Source organism: Anopheles coluzzii, chromosome 2 (genome assembly GCF_943734685.1).
Source record: "Anopheles coluzzii chromosome 2, AcolN3, whole genome shotgun sequence".
NCBI classification, from domain to species: Eukaryota; Metazoa; Arthropoda; class Insecta; order Diptera; family Culicidae; genus Anopheles; species Anopheles coluzzii.
In genome coordinates this window covers 32,765,600-32,792,996 of record NC_064670.1, presented here as the reverse complement: position 1 = coordinate 32,792,996, position 27,397 = coordinate 32,765,600, and the positions used below count along the sequence as shown (strand labels likewise).

General features: G+C 51.1%; 7 protein-coding genes across 10 annotated transcripts; 2 read left to right on the top strand and 5 right to left on the bottom strand.

Annotated features, from left to right (window-relative positions):
• Positions 1–150: 150 nt before the first annotated feature.
• On the bottom strand, positions 151–16,268 carry LOC120947855 (dipeptidyl peptidase 9). The gene is made up of 8 exons (XM_040363623.2): positions 13,906–16,268; positions 13,541–13,817; positions 3,888–4,167; positions 2,958–3,813; positions 2,523–2,879; positions 2,206–2,428; positions 1,938–2,130; positions 151–1,834 (listed from the first exon to the last, which is right to left on the bottom strand). The coding sequence occupies exons 1-8, from the start codon at positions 14,713–14,715 to the stop codon at positions 1,630–1,632; spliced, it is 3,201 nt and encodes a 1,066-aa protein (XP_040219557.2). The 5' UTR covers positions 14,716–16,268; the 3' UTR covers positions 151–1,629.
• On the bottom strand, positions 6,568–7,497 carry LOC120947856 (zinc finger protein 512B-like). The gene is made up of 2 exons (XM_040363624.2): positions 7,317–7,497; positions 6,568–7,235 (listed from the first exon to the last, which is right to left on the bottom strand). The coding sequence occupies exons 1-2, from the start codon at positions 7,320–7,322 to the stop codon at positions 6,705–6,707; spliced, it is 537 nt and encodes a 178-aa protein (XP_040219558.2). The 5' UTR covers positions 7,323–7,497; the 3' UTR covers positions 6,568–6,704.
• A 1,118-nt stretch (positions 16,269–17,386) lies between the features above and the next one.
• Positions 17,387–21,990, bottom strand: LOC120947854 (bromodomain adjacent to zinc finger domain protein 1A-like). 2 transcript variants are annotated; one of them, XM_040363621.2, is made up of 2 exons: positions 21,805–21,990; positions 17,387–21,737 (listed from the first exon to the last, which is right to left on the bottom strand). In XM_040363621.2, exon 2 carries the CDS (start codon positions 21,675–21,677, stop codon positions 17,601–17,603), a length of 4,077 nt encoding a protein of 1,358 aa, XP_040219555.2. In that variant the 5' UTR covers positions 21,678–21,737; positions 21,805–21,990; the 3' UTR covers positions 17,387–17,600. The 2 variants fall into 2 exon arrangements, with proteins under 2 accessions (XP_040219555.2, XP_040219556.2); XM_040363622.2 differs by having other exon boundaries at positions 17,387–21,734.
• Positions 21,991–22,458: 468 nt separating this feature from the next.
• LOC120949268 (acylphosphatase-2-like) lies at positions 22,459–23,354 on the top strand. The gene is made up of 4 exons (XM_040366469.2): positions 22,459–22,720; positions 22,789–22,805; positions 22,885–22,994; positions 23,077–23,354. Exons 1-4 carry the CDS (start codon positions 22,480–22,482, stop codon positions 23,189–23,191), a joined length of 483 nt encoding a protein of 160 aa, XP_040222403.2. The 5' UTR covers positions 22,459–22,479; the 3' UTR covers positions 23,192–23,354.
• LOC120949267 (2-oxoisovalerate dehydrogenase subunit alpha, mitochondrial) lies at positions 23,234–25,413 on the bottom strand. 3 transcript variants are annotated; one of them, XM_040366468.2, is made up of 3 exons: positions 25,038–25,413; positions 24,867–24,952; positions 23,234–24,742 (listed from the first exon to the last, which is right to left on the bottom strand). In XM_040366468.2, the coding sequence occupies exons 2-3, from the start codon at positions 24,945–24,947 to the stop codon at positions 23,492–23,494; spliced, it is 1,332 nt and encodes a 443-aa protein (XP_040222402.2). In that variant the 5' UTR covers positions 24,948–24,952; positions 25,038–25,413; the 3' UTR covers positions 23,234–23,491. The 3 variants fall into 3 exon arrangements, with proteins under 3 accessions (XP_040222402.2, XP_040222401.2, XP_040222400.2); XM_040366467.2 differs by having other exon boundaries at positions 25,069–25,413; XM_040366466.2 differs by having other exon boundaries at positions 25,072–25,413.
• A 100-nt stretch (positions 25,414–25,513) lies between these two features.
• On the top strand, positions 25,514–26,614 carry LOC120949269 (transcription initiation factor TFIID subunit 12). The gene is made up of 3 exons (XM_040366470.2): positions 25,514–25,592; positions 25,888–26,255; positions 26,321–26,614. The coding sequence occupies exons 2-3, from the start codon at positions 25,913–25,915 to the stop codon at positions 26,446–26,448; spliced, it is 471 nt and encodes a 156-aa protein (XP_040222404.1). The 5' UTR covers positions 25,514–25,592; positions 25,888–25,912; the 3' UTR covers positions 26,449–26,614.
• Positions 26,612–27,343, bottom strand: LOC120949270 (peptidyl-prolyl cis-trans isomerase FKBP2). Its single transcript, XM_040366471.2, has 2 exons — positions 27,031–27,343; positions 26,612–26,923 (listed from the first exon to the last, which is right to left on the bottom strand). The coding sequence occupies exons 1-2, from the start codon at positions 27,184–27,186 to the stop codon at positions 26,666–26,668; spliced, it is 414 nt and encodes a 137-aa protein (XP_040222405.2). The 5' UTR covers positions 27,187–27,343; the 3' UTR covers positions 26,612–26,665.
• Between the last annotated feature and the right edge of the window lie 54 nt (positions 27,344–27,397).

Here is a 27,397-nt window from a genome sequence, read left to right as displayed (position 1 = left end):
ATTCGGCCACCTTGTGATGTACACGTTTCTGGCCTAACCGGGACATGAGTTTAAGCGTACCGTTGCCATTTTCCAATTAGAAAGCTGCAAATATGTTGTTGGTGTGTGTTTTAGTTGCACATTACATTAGTTTTCCTCACCGAAAGCACCAAAAAAAAAAAAAAGGAAGCGAACGGTCAACATCTTCCATCGATGATCTCATTGGGGCGAAAGGGAACACGCCGGTCAATATACAACAACACGCTCTATGCACAACCGCAAATTGTTTGTTTTTATCGGAGTGAAAAATATATGCATATCGCAATCCTTTTCCTACGTATAATATATATATTTGTTTTAAAAATTAAAAGCTGTAACAACACAAACATCAACCGAAGCTCCGTGTAGCGAGCGCAAACGCAAACAGAATAGAAAAAAAAGAACACACTGAACAGAATTTCTCATAAATGACTAAAAACCGTGTGATTCTCTCTCTTTTTTTTCTCTTTCTCTATCTCTCCCTCTCATGGGTAAGGGTGTGTATGTGTGGCTGATCCAGTACCACCCTAACAACGTTCTGCTGAGTAAGCGTTTAATATGCCTATATGGTAAGCTTAAAGGGATCCTTTCGCTGAACACTGTCCATTCGATCGCGCAAATGTGGGTAAAAATCGGGGAAACAAAAAACACGGCTCCAACGACACTCTCGCGCGCACGCCCTTATCTACACGCGCTCCTAGCACTATGATTCGCTCTGCAGCAACGAAACACAACAAGCTGCTCGTACTAACGGCCTGTCCTACAGCACTGCACAACAACCACACACCGTGAATGAACAGATGGAACACATATAAAATTAAACAAAAGAAGAAGAAAAAAAACGCACTACACATAAAATCCAACAGCGTCCGCAAACCGGTAAGGCCGGTAGGCGAACATGGTGAGCACATGATTTTGTTTTTTTTTTTGTTCGTTTGTTCTGGTGGGCGAATAGATTGGGTATTGGGTGTTTGCTTACCCCACTCGCCAAAGACCCGCTTGCCGAATGTATCCCTGGCCGAAGGAAACGGGGGAGGCTGTTTTAGCGCAAGCCCGGATTAGAGCATCGGAGGATTCGTTTCTTAGTCTTGCACAAATGCTTTCCACTTTTCCGACTCTACGTATTAGAAGCACACAAACCGCTCATAGAATGGCGTGCGCACACTTACTGCCCCAACCACGTTGGCGACTGCCACAAGCGTGTATACCCCCATAAGCGAACAAAAGCGAACACTGATCCTGCTTCAGCCGAGCCGCTTCCATCCGGCTCTAGCACCGCTCGAACAGTGCGTGCACACCGAACAGACGCAACTTGCGCATCAGGCTCATCATCCACGAGCGCAACGAGCAGGTGGTAGTGGTGGTGGTGGTGGTGATGGTGTTGATCGCCACTGGAATTGAGTCCATCGACACTGAACGAGACGACGAAGGGCGTTGATTGCGCTGGTGGCAGTGTACGAAGAAGCAGCTGCAGGCACTGCCGTGCCGTAGCCTTCTCCAGACTGTCCAGCCCGTGCGACTTGAGCCGGAAGCGCACAGGAGGTGGCGCAATCGCCTACCGCACCCCACTCCCGGACCGGTTGGTGGTTTCGCTTTGTTCGGCTCGCTGGTTCAGAGATGGTTCTGCAGAAACGAGAGCAGCTTCGTCTCGTAGTGCTTGCTCGCCTCCAGGTTGCGCAGCGAGTGGCGCTCGTTCGGGTACACCTGCAGCTGGTACGGTTTGTTTGCCCGCACGAGCCGGCTCACCAGCTGGGACGTGTGGTGAAAGTGTACGTTTTCGTCGATCAGTCCGTGGATGATGAGCAGCCGATTGTCCCTGGAGAATGAAGTGTGATTTGAAATGGAAAATGAGTGTGGAATGGTTGCAGTTAGTTTCCTCCTCCCGGCCGTTTTCTCTCTCTCTCTCTCTCTTGACTTACTCGTCGGGAAACTTTTGGATGTAGTTGAGCACCGAGCCGGCCGCATAGCCGGACCGGTTGCTGTCCGGCAGGTCCATGTAGCGTTCGGTGTAGCCGGTGTCGTAGTACTCCCAGCTCGTGACCGGTGCACCCGCGATGGAAACTTTGAATATTTCCGGGTATTGCACCAGCCCCATCAGACTTAGGTAGCCACCTGGGGAAAAGGGCACAATCGAGGATTAGCAAAAAAAAAGAGCAATAAAACACAGCGAAGGAAGGTCAGCCTTACCGTAAGACCAGCCGTGGATTGCCACCCGGTCCATGTCGATGTAGCCCAACTGGTCGGCCAGTATTCGCAACACCTCGACCTGATCCGACAGCTCCACCGTACCCATCCGGCAGCGGATGTACGACTCGAACTCAACGCCCCGATGGCGCGAGCCGCGCGAATCCACACATATCACACAGTAACCCTGTGAGGCAAGCATGTGCATCCTTAGCTGACGCATTCCCTGATCAAAAAGAGGGGCGAAAAAAAGGGACGTAAAATCCAGCATCCCGCATAACCCGTAAACAGATGAAGCCAAACCGCCGACGACGCCTTACCTTAAACGTATTGCTAACCGTCTGCACCTCCGGCCCGCCGTACACGTTCAGCACGGTCGGGTACTTCACGCCGAGCATGAAGTTGTGCGGTTTGAACACCATCGCGTACAGCACGTCCCCGGACGAGATCTGCGGGCTGTGGATCGAGGGGTTGTACTGAGTATTTTCCGAGGGCCCGCCCTCGGTCAGATAGCCCACCGAGCAGAGCCGCAGCGCGTCGATCGGCGTGGGTGGTGGCGTCGGCCCGTGGCTACAGCCGTTCCCGTTCGCCGTATTGCTGTCGTGCGCTATTCGAACCAGCTCCCACGACGGCAGCGTCGAGATGTTACAGTACGTTTGCAGAAACAGCGTACAATCCTGTGACGCGAAATGAATCGATCAATCGTGTGCTACACGCTACAACGGGCAAGCTCCTTTCCTTTCAAACACACTTACATCGTTAAACTCCACGGTGAACGAGTACCCGGGCATGGTGAGCAGTCGCAGCTGGTTCGGCTGCGCCAGGCTCACCACGTACAGGTGCTTCTCGAGCGGCGTCTCGCGCAGTCCCATAAAGTACACCAGCTGGCGGGCCCGATCGTACCACACGTTGCGCCCGAGCACCTCCCAGTCGCCGGCGGTAAGCGTCACCTTCTGCACGATGCGTGCTACCAGCGTGCTGCCAATGCAGGCCATCGATGGCAACGAGTGGTCGGTGGCCCCGGCGCCACCGCTACTCGCCTCTGTCCCGTGCGCTCCCTCCCGCTGCTGCTTTGGATGTGCCGTTGGATGGGAGTTTGTGCTGTGATGGTTAGTGCTATTGCTGCTGCTGCTGCTGCAACCGTTCGGGCTGAGACTAGATGTGACCAAGTACAGATGGCGGAAGCCCGACTCCTCCGAGGCCCACAGGAACGTTACCTCCTGCTCGGACAGCTCGACAAACTGCAGCACATCGTGCACGTTCACCCAGCTGCTGGACGTTTCCGTGTAGATCACCTGCAGCGGGCGCGTCGTCGATTTGTCCAGCGGTGAGCGCCACCCGGAGGACGACTTTCGCGGCGGATGCGAATGATGCTGCTGCTGCTGCTGCTGCCCGTGGTGATGGTGGTGTTGGTGTTGGTGTTGCGGTTGCTGCCCAGGAGACGAGCCGTACGATGCTGCGCCCTGCGACCCAGCCCCATTGCCCCCGGTGGCGGTCGTCCCGCAGTTGGGCGACGACGACGAGCTGCTGTAGATTTCGCAGAAATTGTCCACCGGCAGCAGGACGAGCTCGAGCCGCTGCTGGGGCCGATCGAGCAGCTGGGCCCAAACACTGTGGGGAGGAAAGATGGCATTAAATACCCTGTGTGGCTGCTTGGCGGCTACTGTGAAATGTGGCACACTTACTATCGCGAATCCGGTGTCCAGCCGACGCGCACAATATACTCCAGCCATGGGAAGGCGAACGTTAGCGGGCACTGCAGCTCCTTGATGCACACGTCCGTGATGCGCAGGTTCTCCGACAGCCGGAACTGGACCAGCTTCAGCTTGGACTTGGCGTTCGGTGTGCCGGCACGCGGGAACCGATACTCCTCGTAGTCCCGCCCGGCCGACTGCGACGAGGGAAAGGTGTACAGGCTGACGTCACTTTCGTCCACCTCCTCGTACACGATGCGGTAGACTTCGTCTGTAGCAAAAAGGAAAAGGAAAAGGCACGGTATTAAAACGTTGTCACAACTTAATTGGAACAAAACGTTTAGTGTTTTAAATTTCAACACTCTATTTAAATGCAACATCAATTCATCAAGCAGGCTACCAAACAACAATCACGATAAAGTGGAGCGACACTCTCTGCATGTAATGCCTGGCTCGGTTTATGTGTTTACATACCGATTTACCCCGCGTTCGGGCAGCAAAACCCCTCCTCCGCAAGCGAACATTTTGTGCGATAGTTTCATAACCACAACATGCGCAACCTGTCCCGCGCGCTTCTAGCAAAGAGTTCACTCATTAGTGAACTTTAAAGCAAAACGGGGAAAGCGGTAGCGGGTTTGGGAAAGGCGGGAAACAATGCAGCAGAGAACTGCGTAGTAAATGGTAGGAAAAACCGTTTGCCAACCTCTTCAGGACGGTGCGGCGCACATTTCCTGTCCAAATGGTCTGTGTCTTGCGCAGGTTTTCCTTGCGCAGTCACCAGGGCAACCGGCGTCGCCATCAGCACCACGTGTGAAATGCGCACGCGCACGCGTTTCGCTGTACATGTTGATTTGAAAATGCCGATGTTTTGTTAAATCGGGGAGAAGTACTACGCGTTTTACTCGCTTCTTTCCTCCTCTACCAGGAAGAAATAGGAACATTGAAAGGCAAACAAACAAACAACATTGTCAGTCAACGAAAAATCAACTAAATTGTAATCTCCACCTAAACTCCATTTGTCCGCTTCTCGATCAACACTTTCAGCTTATCTGATCATATAGAGAGCTTACCTTTTGCTCATACCGTTCCATACCTTACTCAACACAATTAAACACAATTACTATGACTCAATTTATTAACACGATTACACACGACTGCGCAAAAGCAAAAAGAAACAACAACAGATACCCGAACTCGTTTAATTACTTCAGAGACGCCTTTTTTTCTTTTCTCTCCCCTTTTGCTCGGACAACTTCTCCCCTTCCCATCCCTGCCAGCTCGTTCCAGTGGCAGAAGATTGCACAAGAATCCAGCAACCATCAGCAGATCGACTTTAGCGATAATGCATAAATTGCACTCGTCTAATGCCTTTTATTTGCACCCCTACCCCATTGATCTAACCTCAAAACCCAATCCGAAACCCATGATAATTATCATTTCTTACAGGACAGGGATGCCGACGGCGGCACTTGACGACGTGTGCGAGTTGAGTTCGTTCGAGAGTTTTATCCCTGTTTTTCCTTCTTTTTTCCTTTGCAATATCTTAACGATCTTTCGCCCCGGTACATCGATGCGATCAAGTTGTAAATGATCACGTGTGATTGCAAACGATGAATGGTGGCGGCAAAAAAGAAGGCCCATAAGCATACACACATTCGCATACACACGATACATTGGTACGGTGAGTGGTATGTAGTGAGAGCATTAAATAACTCCGCGCCGCGCCGGGATTCATCTCGATCTATCTCGAAGCAATGCACCAACCACCATCGCCACCACCACCACCAAGCGCCACACAAACAAGTAAGGCCAGTGCACTTTTCACTTTCCATGACTCCGAGACGCGATCTAATGGCCCAGTGACCCGAAAACGCTGTCTGTCGCTGGCCTGATGTGTAATTATTACATGATCGATCCTTATTCAGCACGATCGCGAAAGGGTTCGTCGCCAGTCTGCGTCCAGTATACGGTCGGTCTTCGGACCACGCTGGTAAGTCAGAGGGATGATCTAAATTAGAGTTGGAGGTGGTTGGGAAAGGGACATAAATCTCTGCCATTTCACAACAAAAACTGGTGGGTGCTGAGCTTGTGGGATGGAGCAAAGTGATGTAGGATCTCGCAAAAGGTTCGAAACAGGGTAGAGTTCTGTTGTGTAATCTTTTTATCAATCGGTGGAGCATAATTTACGATCGTGCTTTTTAACGGGATGACCGCATGTGTGTTAAGAAGACGTACAAGAAAGAGCTCTTTGTTGAGAAACAACGTCCTTTTAATGATCGTTAGGATGATCTTCACGTAATCTTCACGAGGATCTCTTCAGAGATGTTTTGAGGACGTTGGGAGTTCTTTAGATTAAATTCAAAATTAAACAAGATCCAAAAGACAAGGCCCAACTCGTCAAACCATATACATGACGATTCAGAGATGTTTTGAGGACGTTGGGAGTCCTTTAGATTCAATTCCGAACTAAACAAGATCTAAAATACAAGGCCCAACTGGTTAAACCATATACATGATGATTCAGAGATGTTTTTAGGACGTTGGGATAATGAGTCCTTTAGATTAAATTCAGAACTAAACAAGATCTAAAAGACAAGGCCCAACTGGTCAAACCATATAAATCTTAAATCCTCTTACTTCTAATGAAGAACACACAATAAAAAATCCAATGTTTTAATATTTCACCATGTCTATCAGAGCCAGACAGAGCACGGTGTACGTATCTGTCTCTCTAGTGAGTCTATTTATTTACAACAACTTAACCCTCCAAAACCTCAAAAGTAGGAACTTCTCGCCCCTTCTCGCGGCTTAGTGCCAGTGGGACTTCTTCTTGATGTGGATCGAAACGGGCACCGTCTTCTCGATGTACACCGGCTTCTTGATGTAGACCGGGACCGGCTTCTCCACATGCACCGGGTACGGTTTCGGCACCTCGACGTACTCCTTGTGGATGACGGGCACCTTGACCGGGACCTTCACCGGGTACGGGACGGGCCGGTCCACATGGACCTTCTTCTCCACCACGACCGGCACCTTCTTCTCCACGTACACCGGGACCTTCTTCTCCACCTCGACCGGGTACGGTACCTTCACCTCCACCGGCACATGCTTCGTCACCTCGACCGGGTACGGGACCGGGACCTTCTTCACGATCGTCACATGCTTCACGTGCTCCTCCTCCTTGTGCAGTCCGCCGAAGTCGTGCCCGCCAAAGTCACCGCCGCTGCTGAAGGACGACTCGTGGCCGGACCCAAAGTCCCAGACGCCTCGCTTCGCCTTGCCCCCTTCGACGGCGGCACCGGCTGCGACTGCCAACGCCACGGCCAGCACAATGAAGATCTGCAAATGGTGACGCGGTTTTTTGTTGTGGTTCAGGCTCGTCAAAATCAATACAGTGCCGGAATAACGCCCACGGCTTACCTTCATTATGATGAGACGGGTGCGTATAGATGTAGAGGAAGCTCAAAGCCACACGGAGACACGATAAAGGTTAGAGGCACTAGAGGTGTACACTTGTTGCTCGCTAGCTACTGACACTACACTGGTTGTCGATTCGACCTGTGTCTTACTGCAGAACACCGACGAATGATGCTATTCCGCTAGCCACCGAGCCGTTTTATACGCTCTTTCGTGGGTACGAACAAATGCAACTCCACCGAAGCATCGAGTAGTGGGGCCCCCGAACAGAAGGAGCCCTCTTTTTGAGGCGGGCCATCGTCAGGCCTGCACTACGTACGTGACTTCTGTGGGGGGAATCCTTTCTTGCTGCCCTCTCTCCCTCCTCTGCGTACTGACTTTCTTAACACTTCCCACGTGGATGCGAAAGGTTTTCGCCTTTCCACCGTGACTGCCACAACCACGCGCACGCACACACACACCCTTTGGAGCCAAAAATTCGGGAGCAATTGGTCCGTGCGTAAACGAAAATTGTGCCACGCGATGTGCAAACACGCATCTTCGAAAACAAGCCCCAAAAGTAGTGCAAGGAATTGGCATTTGCACGAGCGTGTGTTATACACGGAGGAGCGATTTTTGCTGCAATTTTAAGTCGGACGAACTTTTGTGCAGCAACTAATGATCGAAGCAATGGAAAAGCGTTGTGCTAAAGTTACACAAACGAATCCAAAAAATCGAAATACGCATAACACACAACAGGGAGCTCGCGCACCTCGGCCAGTCAATCGAAATGTTGCGCGCGTTGCAGCGCACGCGTGCATTTTTCCTCGGCGCGTCAATCACACAAGCACACAAAAACACGGAAAGCGGAATCGAATCGGCACGAGAGATCAATCCGACAAGATTGTCCGGTCGAGGCACACCGCCGTGATCGGTGGTGACAGTAAGTAAGCTGTCAGAGTATTTGTTTTACGTAAAGATTTATTTGCTCGCAATCGGGCGGCATTTTTAATCATTTCGCACACGTCGCCCAAATCGATCGACGATCGCTGCACGCTGCACGATTGCCGGTGATCGATAGCGTTTCGGGATCAAATTATCAGAAAAAATGTATACGTGTGTGTGTGTGTGTGTGTGTGTGTCAAGTTTTAGTGCGTCAATATTGAATCACGAATTAGTTTGTGTAACAGTTAGGAAATTTAGAGATGAAGAAGAAAGATAAGAGAGCAGCGTACGAATCTATATTCGATTGTCGAAATGCAATAGCAAACAATCGAAGCTATACGTTGGTTTATAGTAGCAACTTTAAAAAAACACATTTTAGTGCTCTGAACATCTATATTTTTAAAATTATACGTTTTGTTTGTGTACACGAGCTCTACCACTTTCAGCTAGACTGTCATTTTTACTAGTCTGTTCCCGAGTTACGGGGTTCTCGACTTACGCGCATTCGGAGACACGCGATTTTTTTTTAATTTTACAGATCAAATGTCAAATCGGTACAATTTGCTTCAAGAATTGTGCTTCAAGAATGCAGTATAAATTGCATTTTTCGCAATCCTCTCAGAAGCCAAAAATATCAGAATTTTTTGCACGAATTCTATTAAATAAATGATCAAAGAACTGCTAAAATGAATAAAAAATACCGAATTATTAAATGTATTTTAGCTCAAAAACATGAAATACGCGGATAACCCCGTATCTCGAGAGCAGACAGTATATATTATTACAGCTAAAGTATGTAGCATGATTTGAATCATTAACAGTTGCTAGCTTTTCTAGCCAATAATGCTATCAAAATAAACAAATGCGGAGATTTATGATGGCAAAAGGCAAAGCGCTGGCAGATCGTTTATTCGCCTTCTTATAGATCATAAAGCTCCTTCAGACGACACTATGCCACTAGGGGGTGACATCTTTCCCCTACACCAATATACTTTTGGGATTCGAAAACGGAAATTTCCCGACCATATACGCATTACTGTATGTTTTGGTGCTAGCACGACTTAACAGTGTCAGAAGTTCAAGCCTCGTATGGATCGTCTCCTTAAGAAAGGACTGACTATCCGGCTGCGTGGTACCGTAATAGCTCTCGGAAGCCTCTATTGGCCGGCATGACCGCGTAGGTCGTTACGCCAGAATAAAGGAAAAGAAGAAGGAGCATTTTTCCCTAAATGAACAGGACCTTCGTTGCACCTATCAAAAGACTATAAGCAAAGATTCGTGCGAACCAGCGACTATCGGAATGAAAAAATGAAAAAAAAACCTCCCCGAAAAATTGCTCCGAATCTTGCTCGATTTCTCTTAGTGTTGGTTGATAATATATTAGGTATTGGTATACCTACTAAAGTGGTATCTGTGCTTTTTTCGTGCAATTTCGTGCCGATTGTTTAGAGCATTAAAGCTGAAAAATTTGGCAACAGAAGACTTTTCTCCGGGCATTCTTCTTCTAACCACAAATAAATTTAGCGTTTTATAGCTTTTACAGGGTTTCCCACGATTTATTGGTTGGTTCCCATCAATTTTTGGTGGATTCCCATTTTTTTTTTTCGTGCGTTCCTACGATTTTTTGGTCGTTTCCCAGAATTTGTTGGTCTATTTGTGTTGATATCCAATCGGAAAATACCAATAAATTATGGGATCGAACCACCAATCTATGGGATACGACCAAAAAATCGTGGGAACGCACCAAAAAATCATGGGAACTGACCAATAAATCGTGGGAAACCCTGTAAAAGCGCGACAGACTTTAACCGTTAATGGCCCGGATACTTAATTCCCAAAAAAAAATTTGAGAAAAGTCTAAATGGCTCAATTTGTTTTGTTTTTGTGAATGTTTTGAAAAGATTACTAAAATATTGCTGTACGCATTGCACATAGCATTAACTTGTAGAAATGCAGCAATGCGTTTCTTTTTAGATAAATTTAAACAATTTTTTAAACGATTTATACATAAAAATGCGTACTACCAATGAAGCCAGCTATTATGAACCAGCTCACTATTCGTTTGTTATCAACTTTGAAGAACAAACGCGCCCACCAATCATACAGAAAAAAAAGCCAATGTAACAGTGGATAGACGATCGCTTACCAACCGGCACAGTGTTCGGTGCAGTGGTGCAGTGATCGGTACACCTCGCCCAAAGGAAACAAAACAAACGACCTGTGCGCGCGATAGGCTCTGTGTGCAAGAGATGCGTTCAAGCATGCATGTGCATATCCACCTCGCTGCTGCGTGCTGATGCACCCGATAAGCTCGTGTGTGAGGGGGCGGGCACCAGTTTGCGTATGCTGACTGTGGCGCACGTTCTATGTTGAAACGGCGCACGAGGTGCTGGCCGGCTGGCTGGCGAAATTGGTCGTGAAATTATAACCACTCCGGCACTCTGGAGAGGAAAAAAACGCGCACCACAACATGGTGATACAAACTGCAATACGCTGCAAAGAAACGCTGTACGAAAGCGATACAACAACTGCTGGGAGTCAATCATCGGCTGAGGAGGTGTGAAACAATCGCTCTGGCCCAATCGACCGTTCGAAGACGCAATCAAAACGCTGATAATGTGATTTGTTTGCGTACCGTTTTCCGTATTGTTTCGGCAATGCAATGCGTACGGCAACCGAACACAACGCGGGTAACGCGTAACGGTTGCTGCCCGCTGCCGATAACGCCTGGGGAAATAGAGGACGGGTTGTGACATTCTGCTTAGAGCATGCCGGTGGCTGCTTACTAATAGATTAACTTCTAACACAACAGAGCTTTTTAATATTGCCTGTGTATGTACGTTTAGCTACAGATAAAGAGGTGTAAAATATCATTTTTTCGTAAAATATCAATATCGTGCATTTTTGGTAGGCAAAATCGACATGCGCTTAGGACTAAATAGTAATAATTAAGTTATTTTACCAATTAATTTGTAGAAGAGCGTTCGTACATGGTTGGCACGAAATGGTATAGCAGCATGTCGTCTCCCCATATCCAAACCCCTAAATATGATTTAGCAACAAACAGCCCCCGAGCCTATTACTGCGCCCCCCCTTGTCTGGTCGATGTAGCAACCGTCCACTGTAATATTGGGAAAGCTTCAATCCTATCATCACTCTCATCAATTCGGTGGAAAAATCTGGACCCCATGTCTCACGCCGCTTAGTGCACACCGTTCACCAGGTCCGAAAAGCAGATTGCGGTCAGATACGGCGAAGGTCGTCGTGTACGCGTCGTCGTCGTGCACCTCTCGATCGGTTTCTTTGTTCATTTTCATTTTACCATGTGTGTGTGTGTGTGCGTATGTGATGGAGTGTGGTTTTCTATTGCTTTCTAATTATGCTACACTAAATTGGTTTTCAATTCGCCGTCAACAAAGCCTACCGAACCACACAAAAAAAACTACAAAAACGCATCCAACGCAATAGATGCACCCCTTTTTGGACATGCCGTTGGGTTCGTTCGCCGAGCCATTGACCCGAAGTGTTTCGGTGACCGGTGTTAGTTGATGGCAGGGTGCGTTAGTACTGTTGTGAACATGTGACAAGTGAAAAAAAAAATCATAATTTCCTTTAAATTTGCTTCCATAATATCCCAGAAAGGCCACATCAACCTTTGCACAGAATCCTACATATTCTCCTATATATCGTTCCACGTCGGGCCGTTCTCGTGGTACAATCGTCAACTCGCAGGACTTAACAACACGTCCGCCAAGGGGTCGTGGGTTCAAACCTCATATGGACCATCCCCCCCCCCGCAGCAAAAACTTATCCGGCAGTGCGTAAATCCGTTAATAGGGGATAGAGGATATGGATTTCTGAGTCAAAGCACTTCAATTCAGAAGCAAACTAATTTAGCAGGAAGGATCTTGGTTATAAAGCAAAACAAGACTGTCCGTCATATACCTCTACTACTATTGCAGATAGCCAATCCTTTCTGTGGTGTCTGCCGGAGAAGCTCCTATATACACAACTCTCTTGGATAAGAGGTATTCTCCATAAAAGGCAAATGAGACCAACATATCTCTCTAATAACACATTTCACTAAGCAGTGAAAATATAATGGTCACTATCCTCATTTCAATAGAATAAAAAATACACAGTTCAAATTTATATTAAAAAAAGCAGAAATGTGCACAATCTCCCCACGTCGGTAGCACAATTTGCCCACAAATCTCCCATTACAATCTAAAAAAACACAACATACATAAACACATATTATGGTAACTGGTGGGCACATTAAATTACAAGCTGCAGGAGGATACATTTTTGCAAGTCCGTTTTCGTCGGTGGAGACACACACGTGCAAAATGCACCTCCAATTTGGGTGTGCAATTAACAGCAACGATCGCGAAAACAACGTGCCGGCACACCGTTATTCCCTAAACAACCTCGTGGTGGGGTAGAGTGTGGTAGGAAAAAGCCTAACCCTATGGTTTGTTGTTCCATCGGGAGGGGTTTAATCTATGCGCTCTCTGCAAATGGTGGTGGTTGAGCTTTCGGTGGTCAGACCGTACGCGTCCGATCGTGGTGGTGTTTGTGCTAGTGTTCGCTGTGATTTGTAGCGTCATGTCGGTGCCCACAAGAAGCGCGCTGAGGCGAGTATTCGTATAATTACATTTTTATCCATTGGCCACAGGGATTTCGCTGATTTTTGAATGGATTTAACGGTCTTCAAGCGTCAACAGGTAGATAAAAATAGATACCGAGAGTGTGACGATACTAATATCGATAAACCGTGAGTGCACCCAAACAGGAATCTAAGGTTTCCGCTGGGCAGCTCAGTGGCAACCGGATGCCGAGTAGCGGTTAGGTGCTATTGCATCGTCTTACTTAAAAGTTACAACAACTACGATTTAAAGCTCCATTGGCGTTCTGGTGCTGCCATCCACCCGTGTCGCTCATTCTACACCCTCCCAACGACTCTTGGAAGCTTTACAGCGTTAGATTGAAACCAGATTCGCCTGTGCCAGAACATGTAAAACACTGAATGTCACATGTTGCGACACGCCAATCTTTACGCTTGATGGAGTACGCTTTCCGTGTGAGGCGTGTGGTACAGAGTAACCACCGCGACACCAAGCATATGGGAGCACGAGCCGTTCATTGCCCTTGCCGCATGATGATGTAAGCGTACGATCATGATCTTCGTTTTAATCAAGTGAAAAGATCACTTACAGCAGCTCGGATACCACCGCCATTTGCAAACCTCCCATCCCAGGCGCTCGCAAACCTAAAATCACACATACACACATCAAACTTACCGTGACTTTCCGGCTGCCACCAAAAGCCCTGGTAGCGGCTGAACTCTTCCTGCATCACGTACGACGGTACGCCCGCCGTCAGCGGATCCTCGGCAAACGAACGGCGCCCGTCGTGCGCGTACGTCAGCCGCTCGCTATGGCCACTGTGCGTGTGCACCACCCAGATGTCGCCGTTGCACACGAACGCCACCAGGTCCGAGTTTTGGGGACAGATCTGCGGATCGATCGCTGCCGCCCGCTGCAAGATCCGTAGCTCCGACGGGAAGAGCGGGTTTTCCTGCAAAAAACAAGCACACCGTTTTCGGTAAGTATTCCGTCACTATTTCGAGGGGGGCAGGTGTGTGTGTGTGTTTCTGTTCCCTTACCTCGTACCCCGTGTCCAAACACTGGTAGAGTGTGTTGCAGGCGGGGAACACGATTTTGCCGCTCGCCTTGTGCAGCTCGTACGACGTGATGCCCCAGATCGAGAGCCGTTTGCGCTCGAGCATTAGCTGCACCTCGCGCGAGTTGCTCGTCGACAGGTGGCCCAGCACCGACTCCAGCAGCTGGTGCCACGGGAGGTGTCGTTTCCGGCCCGCTCCCGACCGTCGCTCCCCCTCCGCATCCTCATCCTCATCGATACCATCACTGTCGCCGTCCGCCTCCAGCTCCTCGTTCGCGTCCAGCGCCGGCAGCAGCTGGCTGCGTTTCGCTCCCGCCGGCGGTACGTCCGCGTAGAACAGTATCGTGTCCCAGCCGTTGGCGGGCGGTGGGCTGAGAAAGTAGACGCGCGTCCGCCCATCGGACAGGGTGCGAAAGTTCACGCTCATCGGAAAGGAGGCCGCCATCGTGGTGGCCATCTGGCGGCGCGTCTCGTTCACGATGCACTTCAGCTCGGACCAGCTTTTCTTGCGCGGCACCATGCTAGGGGCGACCGCCCCGGAAGGTTCCCACCGTCCGGCCGAGGTGATGCCATTCATCAGCCCGGCCGGGGAGGGGCCGGCGGGCGTCCGGCTGCCCGGCGTGTGCCGCGACGAGGAGTAGTGCGGGTAGGCGGTGGTGGGGGTGCCGAGATAGCTGGCTACGTCGTCGGTTACCATCAGGCAGGCCGGGGCCGAGGAGCTCGCGGGACCACTGCTACCCGTGCCGCCGCCGCCTCCTCCCCCTTCCCCTCCTCCTCCACTGGTGCCATCCATTTTTCTCCGTATCTTCGACCAGAAGCGGGCCGCCTCCTCCAAGTTGACCAGTAGCGCGAACAGTACCCCGACCAGATGACCCAGATATAGTTCACCCAGCTTATACCGCCCGTTACCGTGGTCGTTGTCCGCAGCCGAAACGATCCCGATGCGATCCCGGTGTGATCTTTTCACTCCCGCTGATGAGGATGAACAAACAAACGGTGGCAGAAACGGCCGCAAACCACACAACGTCACCAGGCACTACTACCCACTGTTACCGCACCGGAAGCGGTCACACATTTTCCATGTACCCGTGGAAAATACCCGGTTCGGAGGAGCGTTGCGAGCGCTAACACATACCAGGAGGGCCGATTCCGGTTTCACGCGTTTCACGATGAGCTGCTCTCCTCTTCTCCTCGCCCCTAGTAGCGGGTTGCACACGCTTATCTGGTCGCACTTACTGGTGCGCTGGCCTATCGCAAATGTGAACGACCACTGGCTGTAAGCGCGGTACGGCACCACCACCACCACCATCCAACGGGGCGGCGCTGAAACGCGCGCGCGGTCGTCGTTACGTTTGCGTATTTATTTATTATTTTCCTTGCCTTGTGGCCACACACACACACACACACGCACACACACGGGAGGTTACGCGCGACGCACAAAATAAGCGAAAGAAAAATAAAGTAACACAACCACACGCGCACACACACACGGTCGAGCGCCCGAATACGACGGATTTGTGTGTCACGTAAGAAGAGCGATTTAGTGAAGCATTATTTCGAAACGTGCGTGGTGAGGATGGTTATTTTTTGCCGCTGGTGACGAAATGTGACCCTGCACTTACTATATTCTCGGCTGCATTTCCCCCCTCCCTTGTGCAGAGAGCGTTTCACTTTTCACCGCTTGCACCAACCATTTTTACGCCAGCTCCTTCCTCTCTCTTCCTTTCTTCCTGGCCACACAGCTATTCCGTTCCGTTCTGCGACGTTCTGTGCGATTCGCACCACTGTCTGCAAAGCGGTGTCACCCTTCTCGCCCTTAGACCTCTCAGCTGCGAGTGAGTACGGGACCGACCGAAAGGGGCGGAAGGTCAGCTGCGCGGCGGATTGTCTGCAAACTGTGGCAGTGCGATGGCGGAGAAGAATTCCGTCTCAGAAACAACGCACGGTACGGCGATGGCCAAAGGAAGACTTCCCACTGGCCGCACACGCACGCACAAACGCACAGACACCCACTAGCGCCAGATACTTTCTCTTTTCAACTTGGGCGGGTGGGCTGGTGGGGGTAGGAATGGATGGGATTTCACTTTTCTTCTTTCTGCCTCTTTGTCTCTTTCACCTTCGCACAAAACAACAACCCCGCGAGGGTCGCAAACTGGAAGTGGCTGCTGCTGCTGCTGCTCCTTGTTGTTGTTAGTTGTGCTGTTGTTGTTATTGTTTGCCGTTATCGTCGTCGTTGGCGGATTGTGCCTTTGCAGATTGCGCTGTCCCGTCTTTTTTGACAGGTGTGTGTGGGCCCGTTTGCGTGTCCCGTTTTTCCTCCCTGCGACGCACCAGCACCGTAGTTGCTTTCAGGTCTTTTGTTTTGTTGCCTGCACACTTTGATTAGGGGTGGGTTCTCGGCCGTACTTGACAGCTGCCAAAGGGAAGGCCCGTTTGTTCCGTTTACACTACAGCGTTGGCAGGTAGAGTTCGGGTTCAGGAGTGCCAGATTGCTGTTTGGCATTTCAAAAAAGGTTCGCAGTTTTGCATTTTCGTAGGTGAAATTGTTGAGTACTATGTTGAAACATTCATTTTGCGATCAATGTTTATACTATTGTTTCTACATTAGTAGTCATGGGCGGGTCGACCCAAACCTATGGGATCGGAACCATCCTTATGCGACCCGGAGTCATTCGGGTCGATTCGAACGGTACAAGTAGGTTCAGTAGGTGCAACGACTCCGGTAGGTGCATGAAAGCATGTAGCGACTCCGAACCGTTGGTGCGGCGAGTTCGGGACGGGTCGGGTCAAGGTAGGTTCAATGCCCGACCCGAACTCGATGCACCAACGGGTTTGATTCCGACTCCGACCTAGCGCACCCGCTGCATCCACGGATCGGAATCGATTTCGACTGGCTCGCACTCGAATACGGGTCGGGTCGGGAAATTAATCGTTTGTCCTACCACTACACTACACAGCATTTCCTTCTTTGTTCCTCTGCATGAGCTTTTGAAAGCCAACACGTTTCAGGATATGGGTAGGTTTCGATTCCACTTACTCCTGGACTGGCATACGCTCAGTATCGGAACCGCAGCAGGTAACAGGGATACACCCAGGACTGGAACTTTTAAAAAGGATAGCTTCAGGAACTACATAAAATCGGTACCGTTCCAAGAAAGAAAGAAGTTTGGAACCTGGTTTGGAATTGGAGTTGTATCGTGTACAGTTTCTGAACCTTGAAGGGTGCAAAATGTCGGTACCGGGGTTATTTCAGAGTATGTGTCAGGGCCGGTAGTCTTAATTTCCTTAATCGGGATAGGTTCGGCATTAAAATTTAACAATCGGAAACATTAACACCTGCAATGTGAACAGGTTCGAGATCAGGATAGTAACTCGAATAGTGATCTGCGATCGATAATAACTGGTTGTTACATTCTTGTAATATTACACACACTCACATTGGAATAAAGTTAACAAAACATGCATTTAAAGTAGAAAGTCTTGCATTTATTGCTTATTTTAAAGAATTAAATGTTTAAAATAAAAAAAAAAAGTTTGTGTAGCTGGGATAAAAATCGATTTGTTTTAGGCGTTACTCATATAAAAAAAACTAGAATAATTACCATTTGTTAATGTCTATCCTCCGCACTATGGAATAATTTATCTAAAAAAAATGCACCCACACACATGCACACCGATTTACGTTTCACCTCCTCCACGCCCGGAAAGTCTCGTCGATCTACGGCCAGTGCTCGAGCCTCGGCTACTCCTCTCCACCACCGCCGGTGTCTTCTTTTCGCTCGACTCCCGCCCATCGGAAAGCCGCGCCCGTTTGGCGGCGGTCGAATTTCGGGACGATTTGCGTGCGGCACTCTCCTGCTCCTGCTTGCGAGCTGCGGCCCGCGCACCACGAGAAGCCTGCTTGTCAGCCGCGGCCGGCGCCGCCACCGCTGCCGTTGCCTCCTGTTTCTTGTTCGTTTTGGCACGGGGTGTTTTCAGCACAATTTTGGGTTGCTCCTCGAATGCTTCCTCCGTGTCTGTTGCCTCATCACTTGCCCCATTTTCCGACTCACTTGTGGTGCTGTCCTCCGATTCCATCTCTAACTCGTCCTCCTCCTCCTCGCCCTCCTCCTTCTCTTCCTCGTCATCATCTTCGCTTTCGTTGGTCGCTTCAGCCGACGAGTCGTTGTCGGAGTCCAAATCGAGATCTTCGATGGTTTGTGTGCGCTTCCTAGAGACGATGCCCGCGTCGTCCGACGGGCGGCACATCTTACAGAACCAATCGCCCTCGGGGACCTTCTTCAGCTTCGGCTTGAGGCAGTACATGTGGCAGGCCCGGTTACACTCGTCGCACAGCAGCGTCAGGTTGGCGTCACCCTTCCGTCGGCACACCATGCATACGGCCCGCTCGATCGAGCGCGACCAGTACAGCGCATCGTACAGTATGTGATAGTGGAGAAAGAGTTGCGAGTAGGAGGTCGCCCGCATCAGCGAACCTTCCCAATCGAGCAGCCGCTTTTGGCCGCGAAATTGCATCATCGCGACCGTATTCCGATCCTTGCAGCGTCCCTTCGGTCCGAACGGGTGGCGCAAGAACTTGGGCTCAATACTTTGCGCCACCTGGAGCAACGCGCAAGCCAACGAATGTACGGTGCGTTGGATTTCGTCCGAAGTTTCTGCCAGCGCCATGCCGTCTGTCCCATTTTCGGAGCGTTCCGCGCTATATAGGTCCGCGTAGCCCGGATCGCGTGCACGGTGCTTCGCCAAATCGATCTCGTCCGCCACCTCGGTCTCTTCCACGCCCGAATCTTCGCTGGAAGAGTCTTCCGCGTCCAACTTATCGTACATCTCCTCCAGCCGTTGGCGACGCCTTACGCCCCACTGCAGCTGGCCAGTGATCTGCGCATCGTACGAACGGTTCAGAATCGCGATACGCCACTTCTCAATACTGTTCACCTTCAGCTCGCCCAAGCAGCCGGCATGAATGCGTCCCTCCATGTCCAGCAGCTGGTCACGGAACATCATTTCCAGCGTTTCGTTCGTTACCGCTTCCGGTGGTACCGGTTCTGCGCTGCACTGCCGTCTGTGCTGTGCCCTGGCCGGAGCAGCTTCCGATGGCTGCCTGTGGGACAGGCTCTTGATCGGACACTTTTTCAACCGCTTGACTATACCATCGCGGTACTGTTCGAGCGTTTTGCGCAGCGACTTTTCCCGCAAGCCGCGCTCATTCAGGCTCGCAATCAGCGCATCCAGCTCGTCGGCCGTTGCGTAGTAGCTCCAGGTTGTTCCGGGGGCCGTTTGACGACTTGCAATATGCACAGTACAATCCTCCGGATTGCCGGTACACATCAACAGCTCGCGGTTAGTGGGTGGTGCTGCCGGAGGAGGAACACTACTGTCCGGTTCTTCGATTTCCATCTTGTTATCGGCTGTATCTTCCGCCACGGAAGCGTTTTCTCCTGCTTTAGCCAGCAAAAATGGGTTCTTTTTGCGCGCCTCCTCCTTTTCCTGCAGTGCAATGCCCCGCACCAGTAGCTGCACGCAAAGGTCCGAATCCTTCTGCTCCTGTCTGCCAGCGAGAACGCCGTCCAGCAAGCCGTCACTATTGCCAGCACACTTCAGGATCGCATAGGTGATGTACTTTTTGCGCAGCTTCGGATGACACGCCACCAGACCGGGCAGATGCGGGGTCACGCGCTCCGAGCAGCACCCTGCGAACGTTCCGTCGTGCTCCACAAACAACCCGGGCAGCGATTCAAACTTCCAGTAGTTGCGGAACGCACGATCCGACCCCAGATACACCTCGTACAGGCCGTAGCTTAGCGTCAGACCCTCGTAATGGTCCTGCAGTTCCGCCAGCTGTCTGCTCGCGTCCGCCTCAATCTGCGCCAGCTCTTCCTGCAGCTTCTGCTGCAACCGTGCGCGACCCTTCTCCACCTCGGCACTGTCGGCCGGCTGGTCGCCGACCATCATCAGCGAGGCCATCTCTCGCATCATGCCGTCCTGTGCCGCCTGCTTCAGCGAAGCGGTCCGCTTCGCTAGCTGTCGCTGTGCCGTCCGATTGCTATTGAACTTGGCGCGAGCTTCCCCGACCTTCTCTACCCGCTCCAGCACCTCGTCGAGCTGCAGCAGCTGGTGCACGAGAGCGCACAGAACCTGTAACACAATCGCGGTGGGCAGCTGAAAGACGGTGTGCGTTGTCAGGGTGCGCATTAGCTGCGGATGGTCGCGTATCAGCGTGAAGCACGCGTCGCCAAAATGGTTCGGCTGCCCGTACGCTACCAGGTGCAGCCGCAGTAGCTCGGTAACGGTGGTCGAATCCATGGGCAGATCGGTAAGCTTGGCGCCGAAATGTTTCCGGCACCACTTCACTACACGCAGCGTTGCGCATGGCAGGTTCGATTCCTCGGACGAATGTGACTCCTTCAACGCGGCAAACAGTGTGCACAGCAGTACCTGGAAGATGTCACTCAGCGGTCCATTCACTGCCCTGCTCAGCAGGGCCTGCTCGAGCTGCTCCATCGTGACACCGCCCGGGAACTTTTCCTCGATCGAGAGTATGTCGCCAAACTGGTGCAGAAACTCGAGAATGAACATGAAGCTCGGGAAATGTTCCGTACCGAGCTGCGTTTGCACCGGCCGTGCCGGGGGCAATACGCGCTGATCCATTAGCTCCTGGTCCTCGTGAATAGAGTCGTATTGCTTCTGCGCCATTGCCACGTACGAAAGCAGCAGCTTCCTTTCTGTCATTTTGCGTTCCTTTGCCAGTGCATTTCGCCGTTCCCTCTCCTCGGCGCGGGCATTCTTTTCGTCCAGCTTTTTCTTGCTCAACGCTTCCAACTCTTGCGGCGTGGCTTGCTGCATGTACTTCGCGATGCTTTGCTGTTTCTTGCCACCTGCATCCTTTAGGCCGCCTTCCTTCTTTCCCTTTGGTCCCTTTGGTTTGCCTTCCTTTGTTTTCACCTTCTTTTCACCGCCTGCTGCTGCTGCTTTTGCTGCTACTGCTCCCTTTTTCTTGCTCTCGCCTTTACCGGACATGGTCGTTTCTTTTGCAAGCAGCTTCTTCGACACCCCAAAGTCGGGCGTCTGACCGTAGAACACCTTATCGTCCGTGCAGCCCTTGGAGGTGACAAACTGTTCCAGCGATGCTTTCTTCACGCACAGCACCTGATCCGGCCCGAGTTCGACGTGCTGTTTGAGGAAGAGCTTGCACTTTTCCCGCGACAGACAGTTGCGCTCGCGGGTCACGGCATCACCCCGCACGGTGTAGCTGGCGGGCGTTTCGTCATCGCTGCCCACGATCTGGTACAGCAAGCGGGACGGATTTTGATGATCGCTCGGCAGCTCGCCGAGCACCACGCGCACGATCTTACCCTTCCGCACCGTTTCCGAGTCGGCCGCCTTGGTGTACACGGTTTCGCCCTTGAAGAACACGTCCTTCGCATACCCGTGCACATCGCTGGCGAGCTCGTGAATTGCGGTGCGCTTGGTGCGCGAGGCGATCAGCAGGATCGGACCCTTCAGTGCGGTGGGAAACGATTTGAGCGTTCGCTTGGCTGCTTTCTCACTCTCAAGGGCATCCGCGTACGTCAGATTGGATCGCCCCGTCATCGCGCAGCTCCACACGGTGGACGAGAGCAGCATCGTGCGGTTAAAGAAATCGTCGTAATCGCTGAACAGCTCACCCGTGGTCTCACACACGAACACCTCATCGCCGTCTTTGAGCCGCTCCTGGTCGGGGACCTTCTGGAGCGGTTTACGCTTCAGCAGCGGCATCGCGTCGTTTTGTTGTTTTGCTTTCGGGCCTTCCTGGCGAGATGCGTCCGAAAGGGGCTGCTGCAAAGAGGGCCGCACAAGCATTAAGGACAATGCTTCCGCATCTTGTGACGCTTGCCGTACTTACGCTACACTGTTGCCGGTGGGATACGCCAAAAAGCGCATAAATATGGGCAAACGGCACGCAGAAAACCGAAGCTTTGTTCGCTCGCGGGGTAGCAATTTGTTTGTGGCTTACGCGCTCAAAACCTGTACCTTGAGTGCGCTACATTTGCTTGGCGCCAACGATCTCGGCAGTTGACAGCTGGCAAACGTCTGACTGAGAGAGAGGCAATTTCGTTTTTTTTTTTCCTGCGAATAAGACGTTTGAACGTCAAACCCAGCTGTCACGGCGTGATCTCGTGGTTTGAAACATTTGAAACGAGGCGTTAATAACTCATTAAAATAGGTCTGTTTTGATTAAATTAGAGCCGTTGAAACATGTAAATCTTTTCAAGAGAATCTTTTGTCACGTTCATTAATGGCAGATATTTAATGTAAAATTAAGCTATCGATTCTTTACACTTAACCCAACCGGATTTCGTAGATTGTTTTCAAACAGCAGTTTAACCACATCAAGCAAAACCACTGTTTAACCTAATGATTAAATTATTACAAAAATCAATACAAATACAACGTAATTTAGCCTTGGTTTCTGCTTAAAATATAAATATTATAGAAAATCCAATTCAGTGTCTTTGGTCAACTTCTTGTTGCCACCGTTGAGCACCCCTGTCACCAAACATTTTTTTACAAAATCACCATGATTACAGCTGATTTGTTGTTTGTTTTCATATCCTGCGCCGCTATCATAGCAACCCGGCCACTAGCGGAAGGAATAGTTGGCGGTGCATCTGAAATCGACGCCGATTGCCGTACGGGTGAGGAAAGCTGTGCAAGAAGCAACCGTGACGCAAAATCGGACCACATCGAAGCCACACTTCAGCCGAAGATGTCGTCAAAATTGTTCATCTGTGATTTCGAAGTGTTTGGTATTGTACAGGGTAAGCTTGCATTGTTTAGAATGCACCAATGAACACCTTTTATTAAAACCCAATTTTCATTGTTCTAGGTGTGTTCTTCCGCAAGGTAAGTTGTACGAAAATAGACTGTGTGTTGCGGGGGCTAGTGTTATTTTAATCGCATGTTCGTCTCTTGAACCTTGCAGTTCACGCAAAAACAGGCATCAAGTCTGGGACTACGCGGCTGGTGCATGAACACACACGACGGCACCGTGAAGGGACAGCTCGAAGGCGAAGAGAAGCCGATGAACGAAATGTAAGCGTGGTCGACACGTCCCTAGCAACTGTCGCCAGTGTCTGTTTTATGCTTCTTGTTGATTCTTTCTTTGAAATCGCAGGAAACATTGGCTGCAAACGAAGGGGAGCCCATCCAGCCGTATCGACAAGGCGGTATTTAGCGTGCCCAAAGAGATTACCAGCTATTCGTTTAAAGATTTCTCAGTTCGTCGCTAGAGTGGTTTGGAGTAAACACAAACACACCACAACACCAGCAGGTGCGATATTTTATGCGTAGGAAGTATATTAGATGTATGCGTTTGCTTTAAGCAATAACATAAGGCCACAACGTACAAAAGGTACAAAAAGATACCGTGGAATGGAACCGCGGCCCTGAAAATATCGTTTCGCGCAACTTCTTCACGCTCCGAAAATCCTACAGTCCTCCTTTACCTAGCTAATAAATGCACTTTTGTTTTGTGAACGAGGTTCAGAATGGGAAGACAAAACCGCCACCAACGAGCATCTTCGCCTCGCTTACTGCTTGAAATCCTTCAGCGGGTAGTGCTCGCGGTGCTGCTCCACGTGCTCCTCCATCGCGCGCAGCTGCTCCTTCAGATGGGCCGGCATCTCCGCGTACACGTCCTGGAACATTTCACGCCAGTCCGGCTTCAGGATGCGCTCCGACTGGTTAATCTGCGACAGCACCTGCTTGCGCACCGACTTGACGAACTCGTTCTCCTTCGCCTCGTCGAACCAGCCGCGCCGCAGCATGTAGTGCTTCAGCTTCGCGATCGGATGCTCCACCGTATTCCAGACCTCCAGCTCCTCCGCCGGCCGGTACGCGGTACTGTCGTCCGACGTGGAATGGTGCCCAATGCGGTACGCCATCGCCTCCAGCACGATCGGTTTGTTCTCGCGCAGCACGTACTCGCGGGCCAGCTTGGTCGCGTTGTACGTGGCAAACACGTCCGTGCCGTCGAAGCGCAGGGCCGCCATCCCGTACCCGGCGGCCCGTCCCGCAATACCATCCCCCCGGTACTGTTCCTTTGAGGGCGTCGAAATGGCAAACCCATTGTTGCGGCAGAAAAATATCACCGGACTGTCGAGCGTGGCCGCAAAATTGAACGCCGCATGGGTGTCGCCCTCGGAAGCGGCACCCTCCCCAAAGTACGTGATCACGCAGCGCTGATTGTTCGGCTGCAGCTTGAAGGCGTAGGCCGCACCGGCCGCCTGCGGAATTTGCGTGCCCAGCGGGGACGAGATGGTGACAAAGTTGAGCTTGCGCGACCCATAATGGACCGGCATCTGGCGACCCTTGCCCTGATCTTCCGCATTGCCGTAGCACTGGTTTATAAAGTCCGAGATGGTGAAGCCGCGCCAGACGAGCACACCCGCCTCACGGTACTGGCCGTACACCCAGTCCTCCAGGCTGAGGGCGGCCGCCGATCCGATATGGCTGGCCTCCTCGCCGAAGTTGGTCATGTAGAAGGAAATGCGCCCCTGGCGCTGGGATTCGTACAGAATCTTGTCCATCGTGTTCAGCAGCACCATGTCGCGGAACATCTTCTGCACGGTCGCCTGCTCGAGGTTCGGCTCCTGCGACGGATCGTCGATCACACCCTCGCTGTTCATCACGCGATAGATCGGGATCGGTTCGATGCTTTCGGGCAGTGCCAGCTTCGGCGTCGTCACGAACGAAGCTTCCAGGGCGCCGGGGAACTTTGCGTGCAGCGAGCTGGGCCCGCTCGCGCCCTGTTGCTGTGAGGCGGCATCGGACGAAAGGCACTGGTGGGCAGAAAGGACGGGGAAGGAAGGAGGTTGGAGTGAATATTTTGTTGCAGCTCGGTGGATGTGTGCTGATGCATGCAGAACCAGGTTCCGCCATGGTTATCGCGTGCTCGTCACCTACCTTAACCACGGCCCGGGATGGGGGCCGAGCGAGCGGGCTACGTCTTGCCAGAACGGTACCCAAAGTACGAAGGAGTGACATTTTTGCTGCAAAAGAAGCACACCAAATTACCGCACAGTGAAAAAAGCACGATGATGCGGGAAAGGCGCGATTTCTTCCCGGGTTGATTACGTCAAAACCCGTGCCTGGAACGGGGAACAACCACCTGTATTTGCTGCTGCTGTTGACAGGGACGATAAGGTCTTGGGAGCTGCGGTGTGTTGCTGCGTTCGTGTACGGCAAGAGAGATGTTTGTGCGATTAATTCAGCCGAATGTGCGAGCTGATACGACGTAACTATTTAATTGACGGAACCGAGCTCTACACACACAGCTCCAACGACAGCACTGCTGGAAATCGCATGTTCCATCAAAACATTACCAAAGGGGGGGGGGATGATCACACGCACACACTTGCACGACCAAAAAACAGATGATCAGACTATTGGTTCGGTTCTTTCTATGAGCAACAATCTCAACTTTGGAGATAGAAACAATGCAAAAAAAAACGTAAAAATGCGAATTTGTAGCTAATATTAACCGAATTGATCTAGAAATTAAAAAAAAAGTCCAAATTTGATTACAAATTCACGAAACGTCTTGTTGTCATTTTGACAGCAGCTGTCAAACTATGTTTCCTCAACCCCAAACAAACCAGCACAGTCAACATACGCGCTGCCGTGTAGGAGGTTCGTAGATTTGCGTTTAATTTAATTGATGTTTTCTATGGTTTCTTTAGTAGCTGGCGTTATGCAGCACACATAAAGTGCTTCAATAAACCCCACAAATTAAGACAAATATGAAGTACAGCACAGAAGTGAGGCTGCAAAACCCGTCAAAGCTGTTGCCTTTCTGTTGTGCTTAACTGTACTGTTTCTTCGTTCAATTGAAAAGGGAATCGTTTTCGTTTAGTTACTCTTTTAAATGTATTGCTCCGATTGCCTCTACAATGTCCTATTGCTCTAATGCTCCAATAATAAACAGCAATATCAACACCACACCTAGCAGCATGGCGTCACCGTCCCAAAGCAGCCCGGCTACGGCAGCCACAGCGAACGCGATCGGCGGAAGCTCCAGTGCCAAGATTTCCTCCGGGGGCAGCTCAGCGGCCGGCACAACGTCCGCGTCGGGCAGCGGTGGGACGGACAGCGCAACGCAGCTGCTAACGAAGCCGCGGCTGCAGGAGCTGGTGCGTGAAATCGATCCGACCGAGCAGCTGGACGAGGAGGTGGAAGAGCTGTTGCTACAGATAGCGGACGATTTCGTCGAGAACACCGTGAACGCAGCGTGCCTGCTGGCCAAACATCGCAAGGTGCCGAAGGTGGAAGTGCGAGACGTGCAATTGCATCTGGGTAAGAAGCTGACTCGAAAAAGGGTACCAAAACTCGATAACGAATGTTGCCTTCCCCCGTTTCAGAACGCAACTGGAACATGTGGATACCGGGCTTCGGTACGGACGAGCTGAGACCCTACAAGCGAGCGACCGTGACCGAGGCACACAAACAGCGGTTGGCGCTCATAAGGAAAGCTATCAAGAAGTATTAGCACATCCGTTTGCCCCTAGCCGATACTTTAGAGTAATAGTAATAATCATACCTACCGCAATTCATCCTTTCTGTACTGACTGGCACACGCTCATGTCCGCGCGCGCACGCCATCTTTCACGATGTAACAAATCCCACAAAAATAAACTAAACTGCTACTAAACTTACTTACGACACAAACGCTGAAAGACGCTTTTATTGCTCCGTCGCCTCTAAAGTTACAGCTCAGTTTTGCGTTCGATTTTTACCAGCTCCACCTCGAAGATGAGCACCGAGTTGGGGGGAATCTTTTCGCCGGCCCCACGCTCCCCGTAGCCCAGCTCCGGTGGGATGACGAGCTTGCGCTTCTCGCCTTCGCACATGCCGAGCAGCCCCTGGTCCCAGCCCTTGATCACCTGGCCCATGCCAAGCGTGAAGGTGAGCGGGTTGCCACGCGGAATGCTGCTGTCGAACTCGGTGCCATCCTCAAGCGTACCCTGGAAGGAGATATGCGGGGTAATCGAAGGAACCGTCGTTAGGTGTGCTGGATCGCCTGATCGGGTCTTAGAGATGCAGGGTGAAGTGCACTTTACTAGCCCCTTACCGTGTAATGCATGTGCACCAGGTCGCCCTTCTTCGTGCGCACGGTGCAGTTTTCGACACGTTTCTTTACGCCAATCTTTAGCTTGGCTTCGGCATGGACGCTTTGGGCTAGTGCCAAACCGGCCAAGCAGAGGAGAAACAGATGCGAACGTTGCATTTTCGGTCCTCAAAATGTCCACACGCAGACGAGGAGATTAATTTTATGGCTAGCCGGCTTTATTTACACCACGTTATTGCTGGGAGGGCGTCTTTATCCTACTCTTTTCTGGGAGTCGTTTGTTGACTTTCCTGTGCGATGCGAATGACAGCTGCGGAGCAACAACAAAAAAGGGAAGAAGAAAGCTGCCATCGACAGTGCCGGACGTATG

Excerpts from the sequence above, each read along its gene's own strand:
- LOC120947855 (XM_040363623.2), bottom strand. The coding sequence starts at position 14,715 with ATGGATGGCACCAGTGGAGGAGGAGGGGAAGGGGGAGGAGGCGGCGGC. Across the intron at positions 2,880-2,957 it reads TCACCGTGGAGTTTAACGAT|GATTGTACGCTGTTTCTGCA; the intron begins GTAAGTGTGTTT and ends TTCGCGTCACAG. Across the intron at positions 1,835-1,937 it reads ATCCAAAAGTTTCCCGACGA|GGACAATCGGCTGCTCATCA; the intron begins GTAAGTCAAGAG and ends TTCATTCTCCAG.
- LOC120947854 (XM_040363621.2), bottom strand. The coding sequence starts at position 21,677 with ATGCCGCTGCTGAAGCGTAAACCGCTCCAGAAGGTCCCCGACCAGGAG.
- LOC120949268 (XM_040366469.2), top strand. The coding sequence starts at position 22,480 with ATGATTACAGCTGATTTGTTGTTTGTTTTCATATCCTGCGCCGCTATC. Across the intron at positions 22,995-23,076 it reads GAGAAGCCGATGAACGAAAT|GAAACATTGGCTGCAAACGA; the intron begins GTAAGCGTGGTC and ends TTGAAATCGCAG.
- LOC120949267 (XM_040366468.2), bottom strand. The coding sequence starts at position 24,947 with ATGTCACTCCTTCGTACTTTGGGTACCGTTCTGGCAAGACGTAGCCCG. Across the intron at positions 24,743-24,866 it reads CATCCCGGGCCGTGGTTAAG|TGCCTTTCGTCCGATGCCGC; the intron begins GTAGGTGACGAG and ends TCTGCCCACCAG.
- LOC120949269 (XM_040366470.2), top strand. The coding sequence starts at position 25,913 with ATGGCGTCACCGTCCCAAAGCAGCCCGGCTACGGCAGCCACAGCGAAC. Across the intron at positions 26,256-26,320 it reads AGACGTGCAATTGCATCTGG|AACGCAACTGGAACATGTGG; the intron begins GTAAGAAGCTGA and ends CCCCCGTTTCAG.
- LOC120949270 (XM_040366471.2), bottom strand. The coding sequence starts at position 27,186 with ATGCAACGTTCGCATCTGTTTCTCCTCTGCTTGGCCGGTTTGGCACTA. Across the intron at positions 26,924-27,030 it reads TGGTGCACATGCATTACACG|GGTACGCTTGAGGATGGCAC; the intron begins GTAAGGGGCTAG and ends ATCTCCTTCCAG.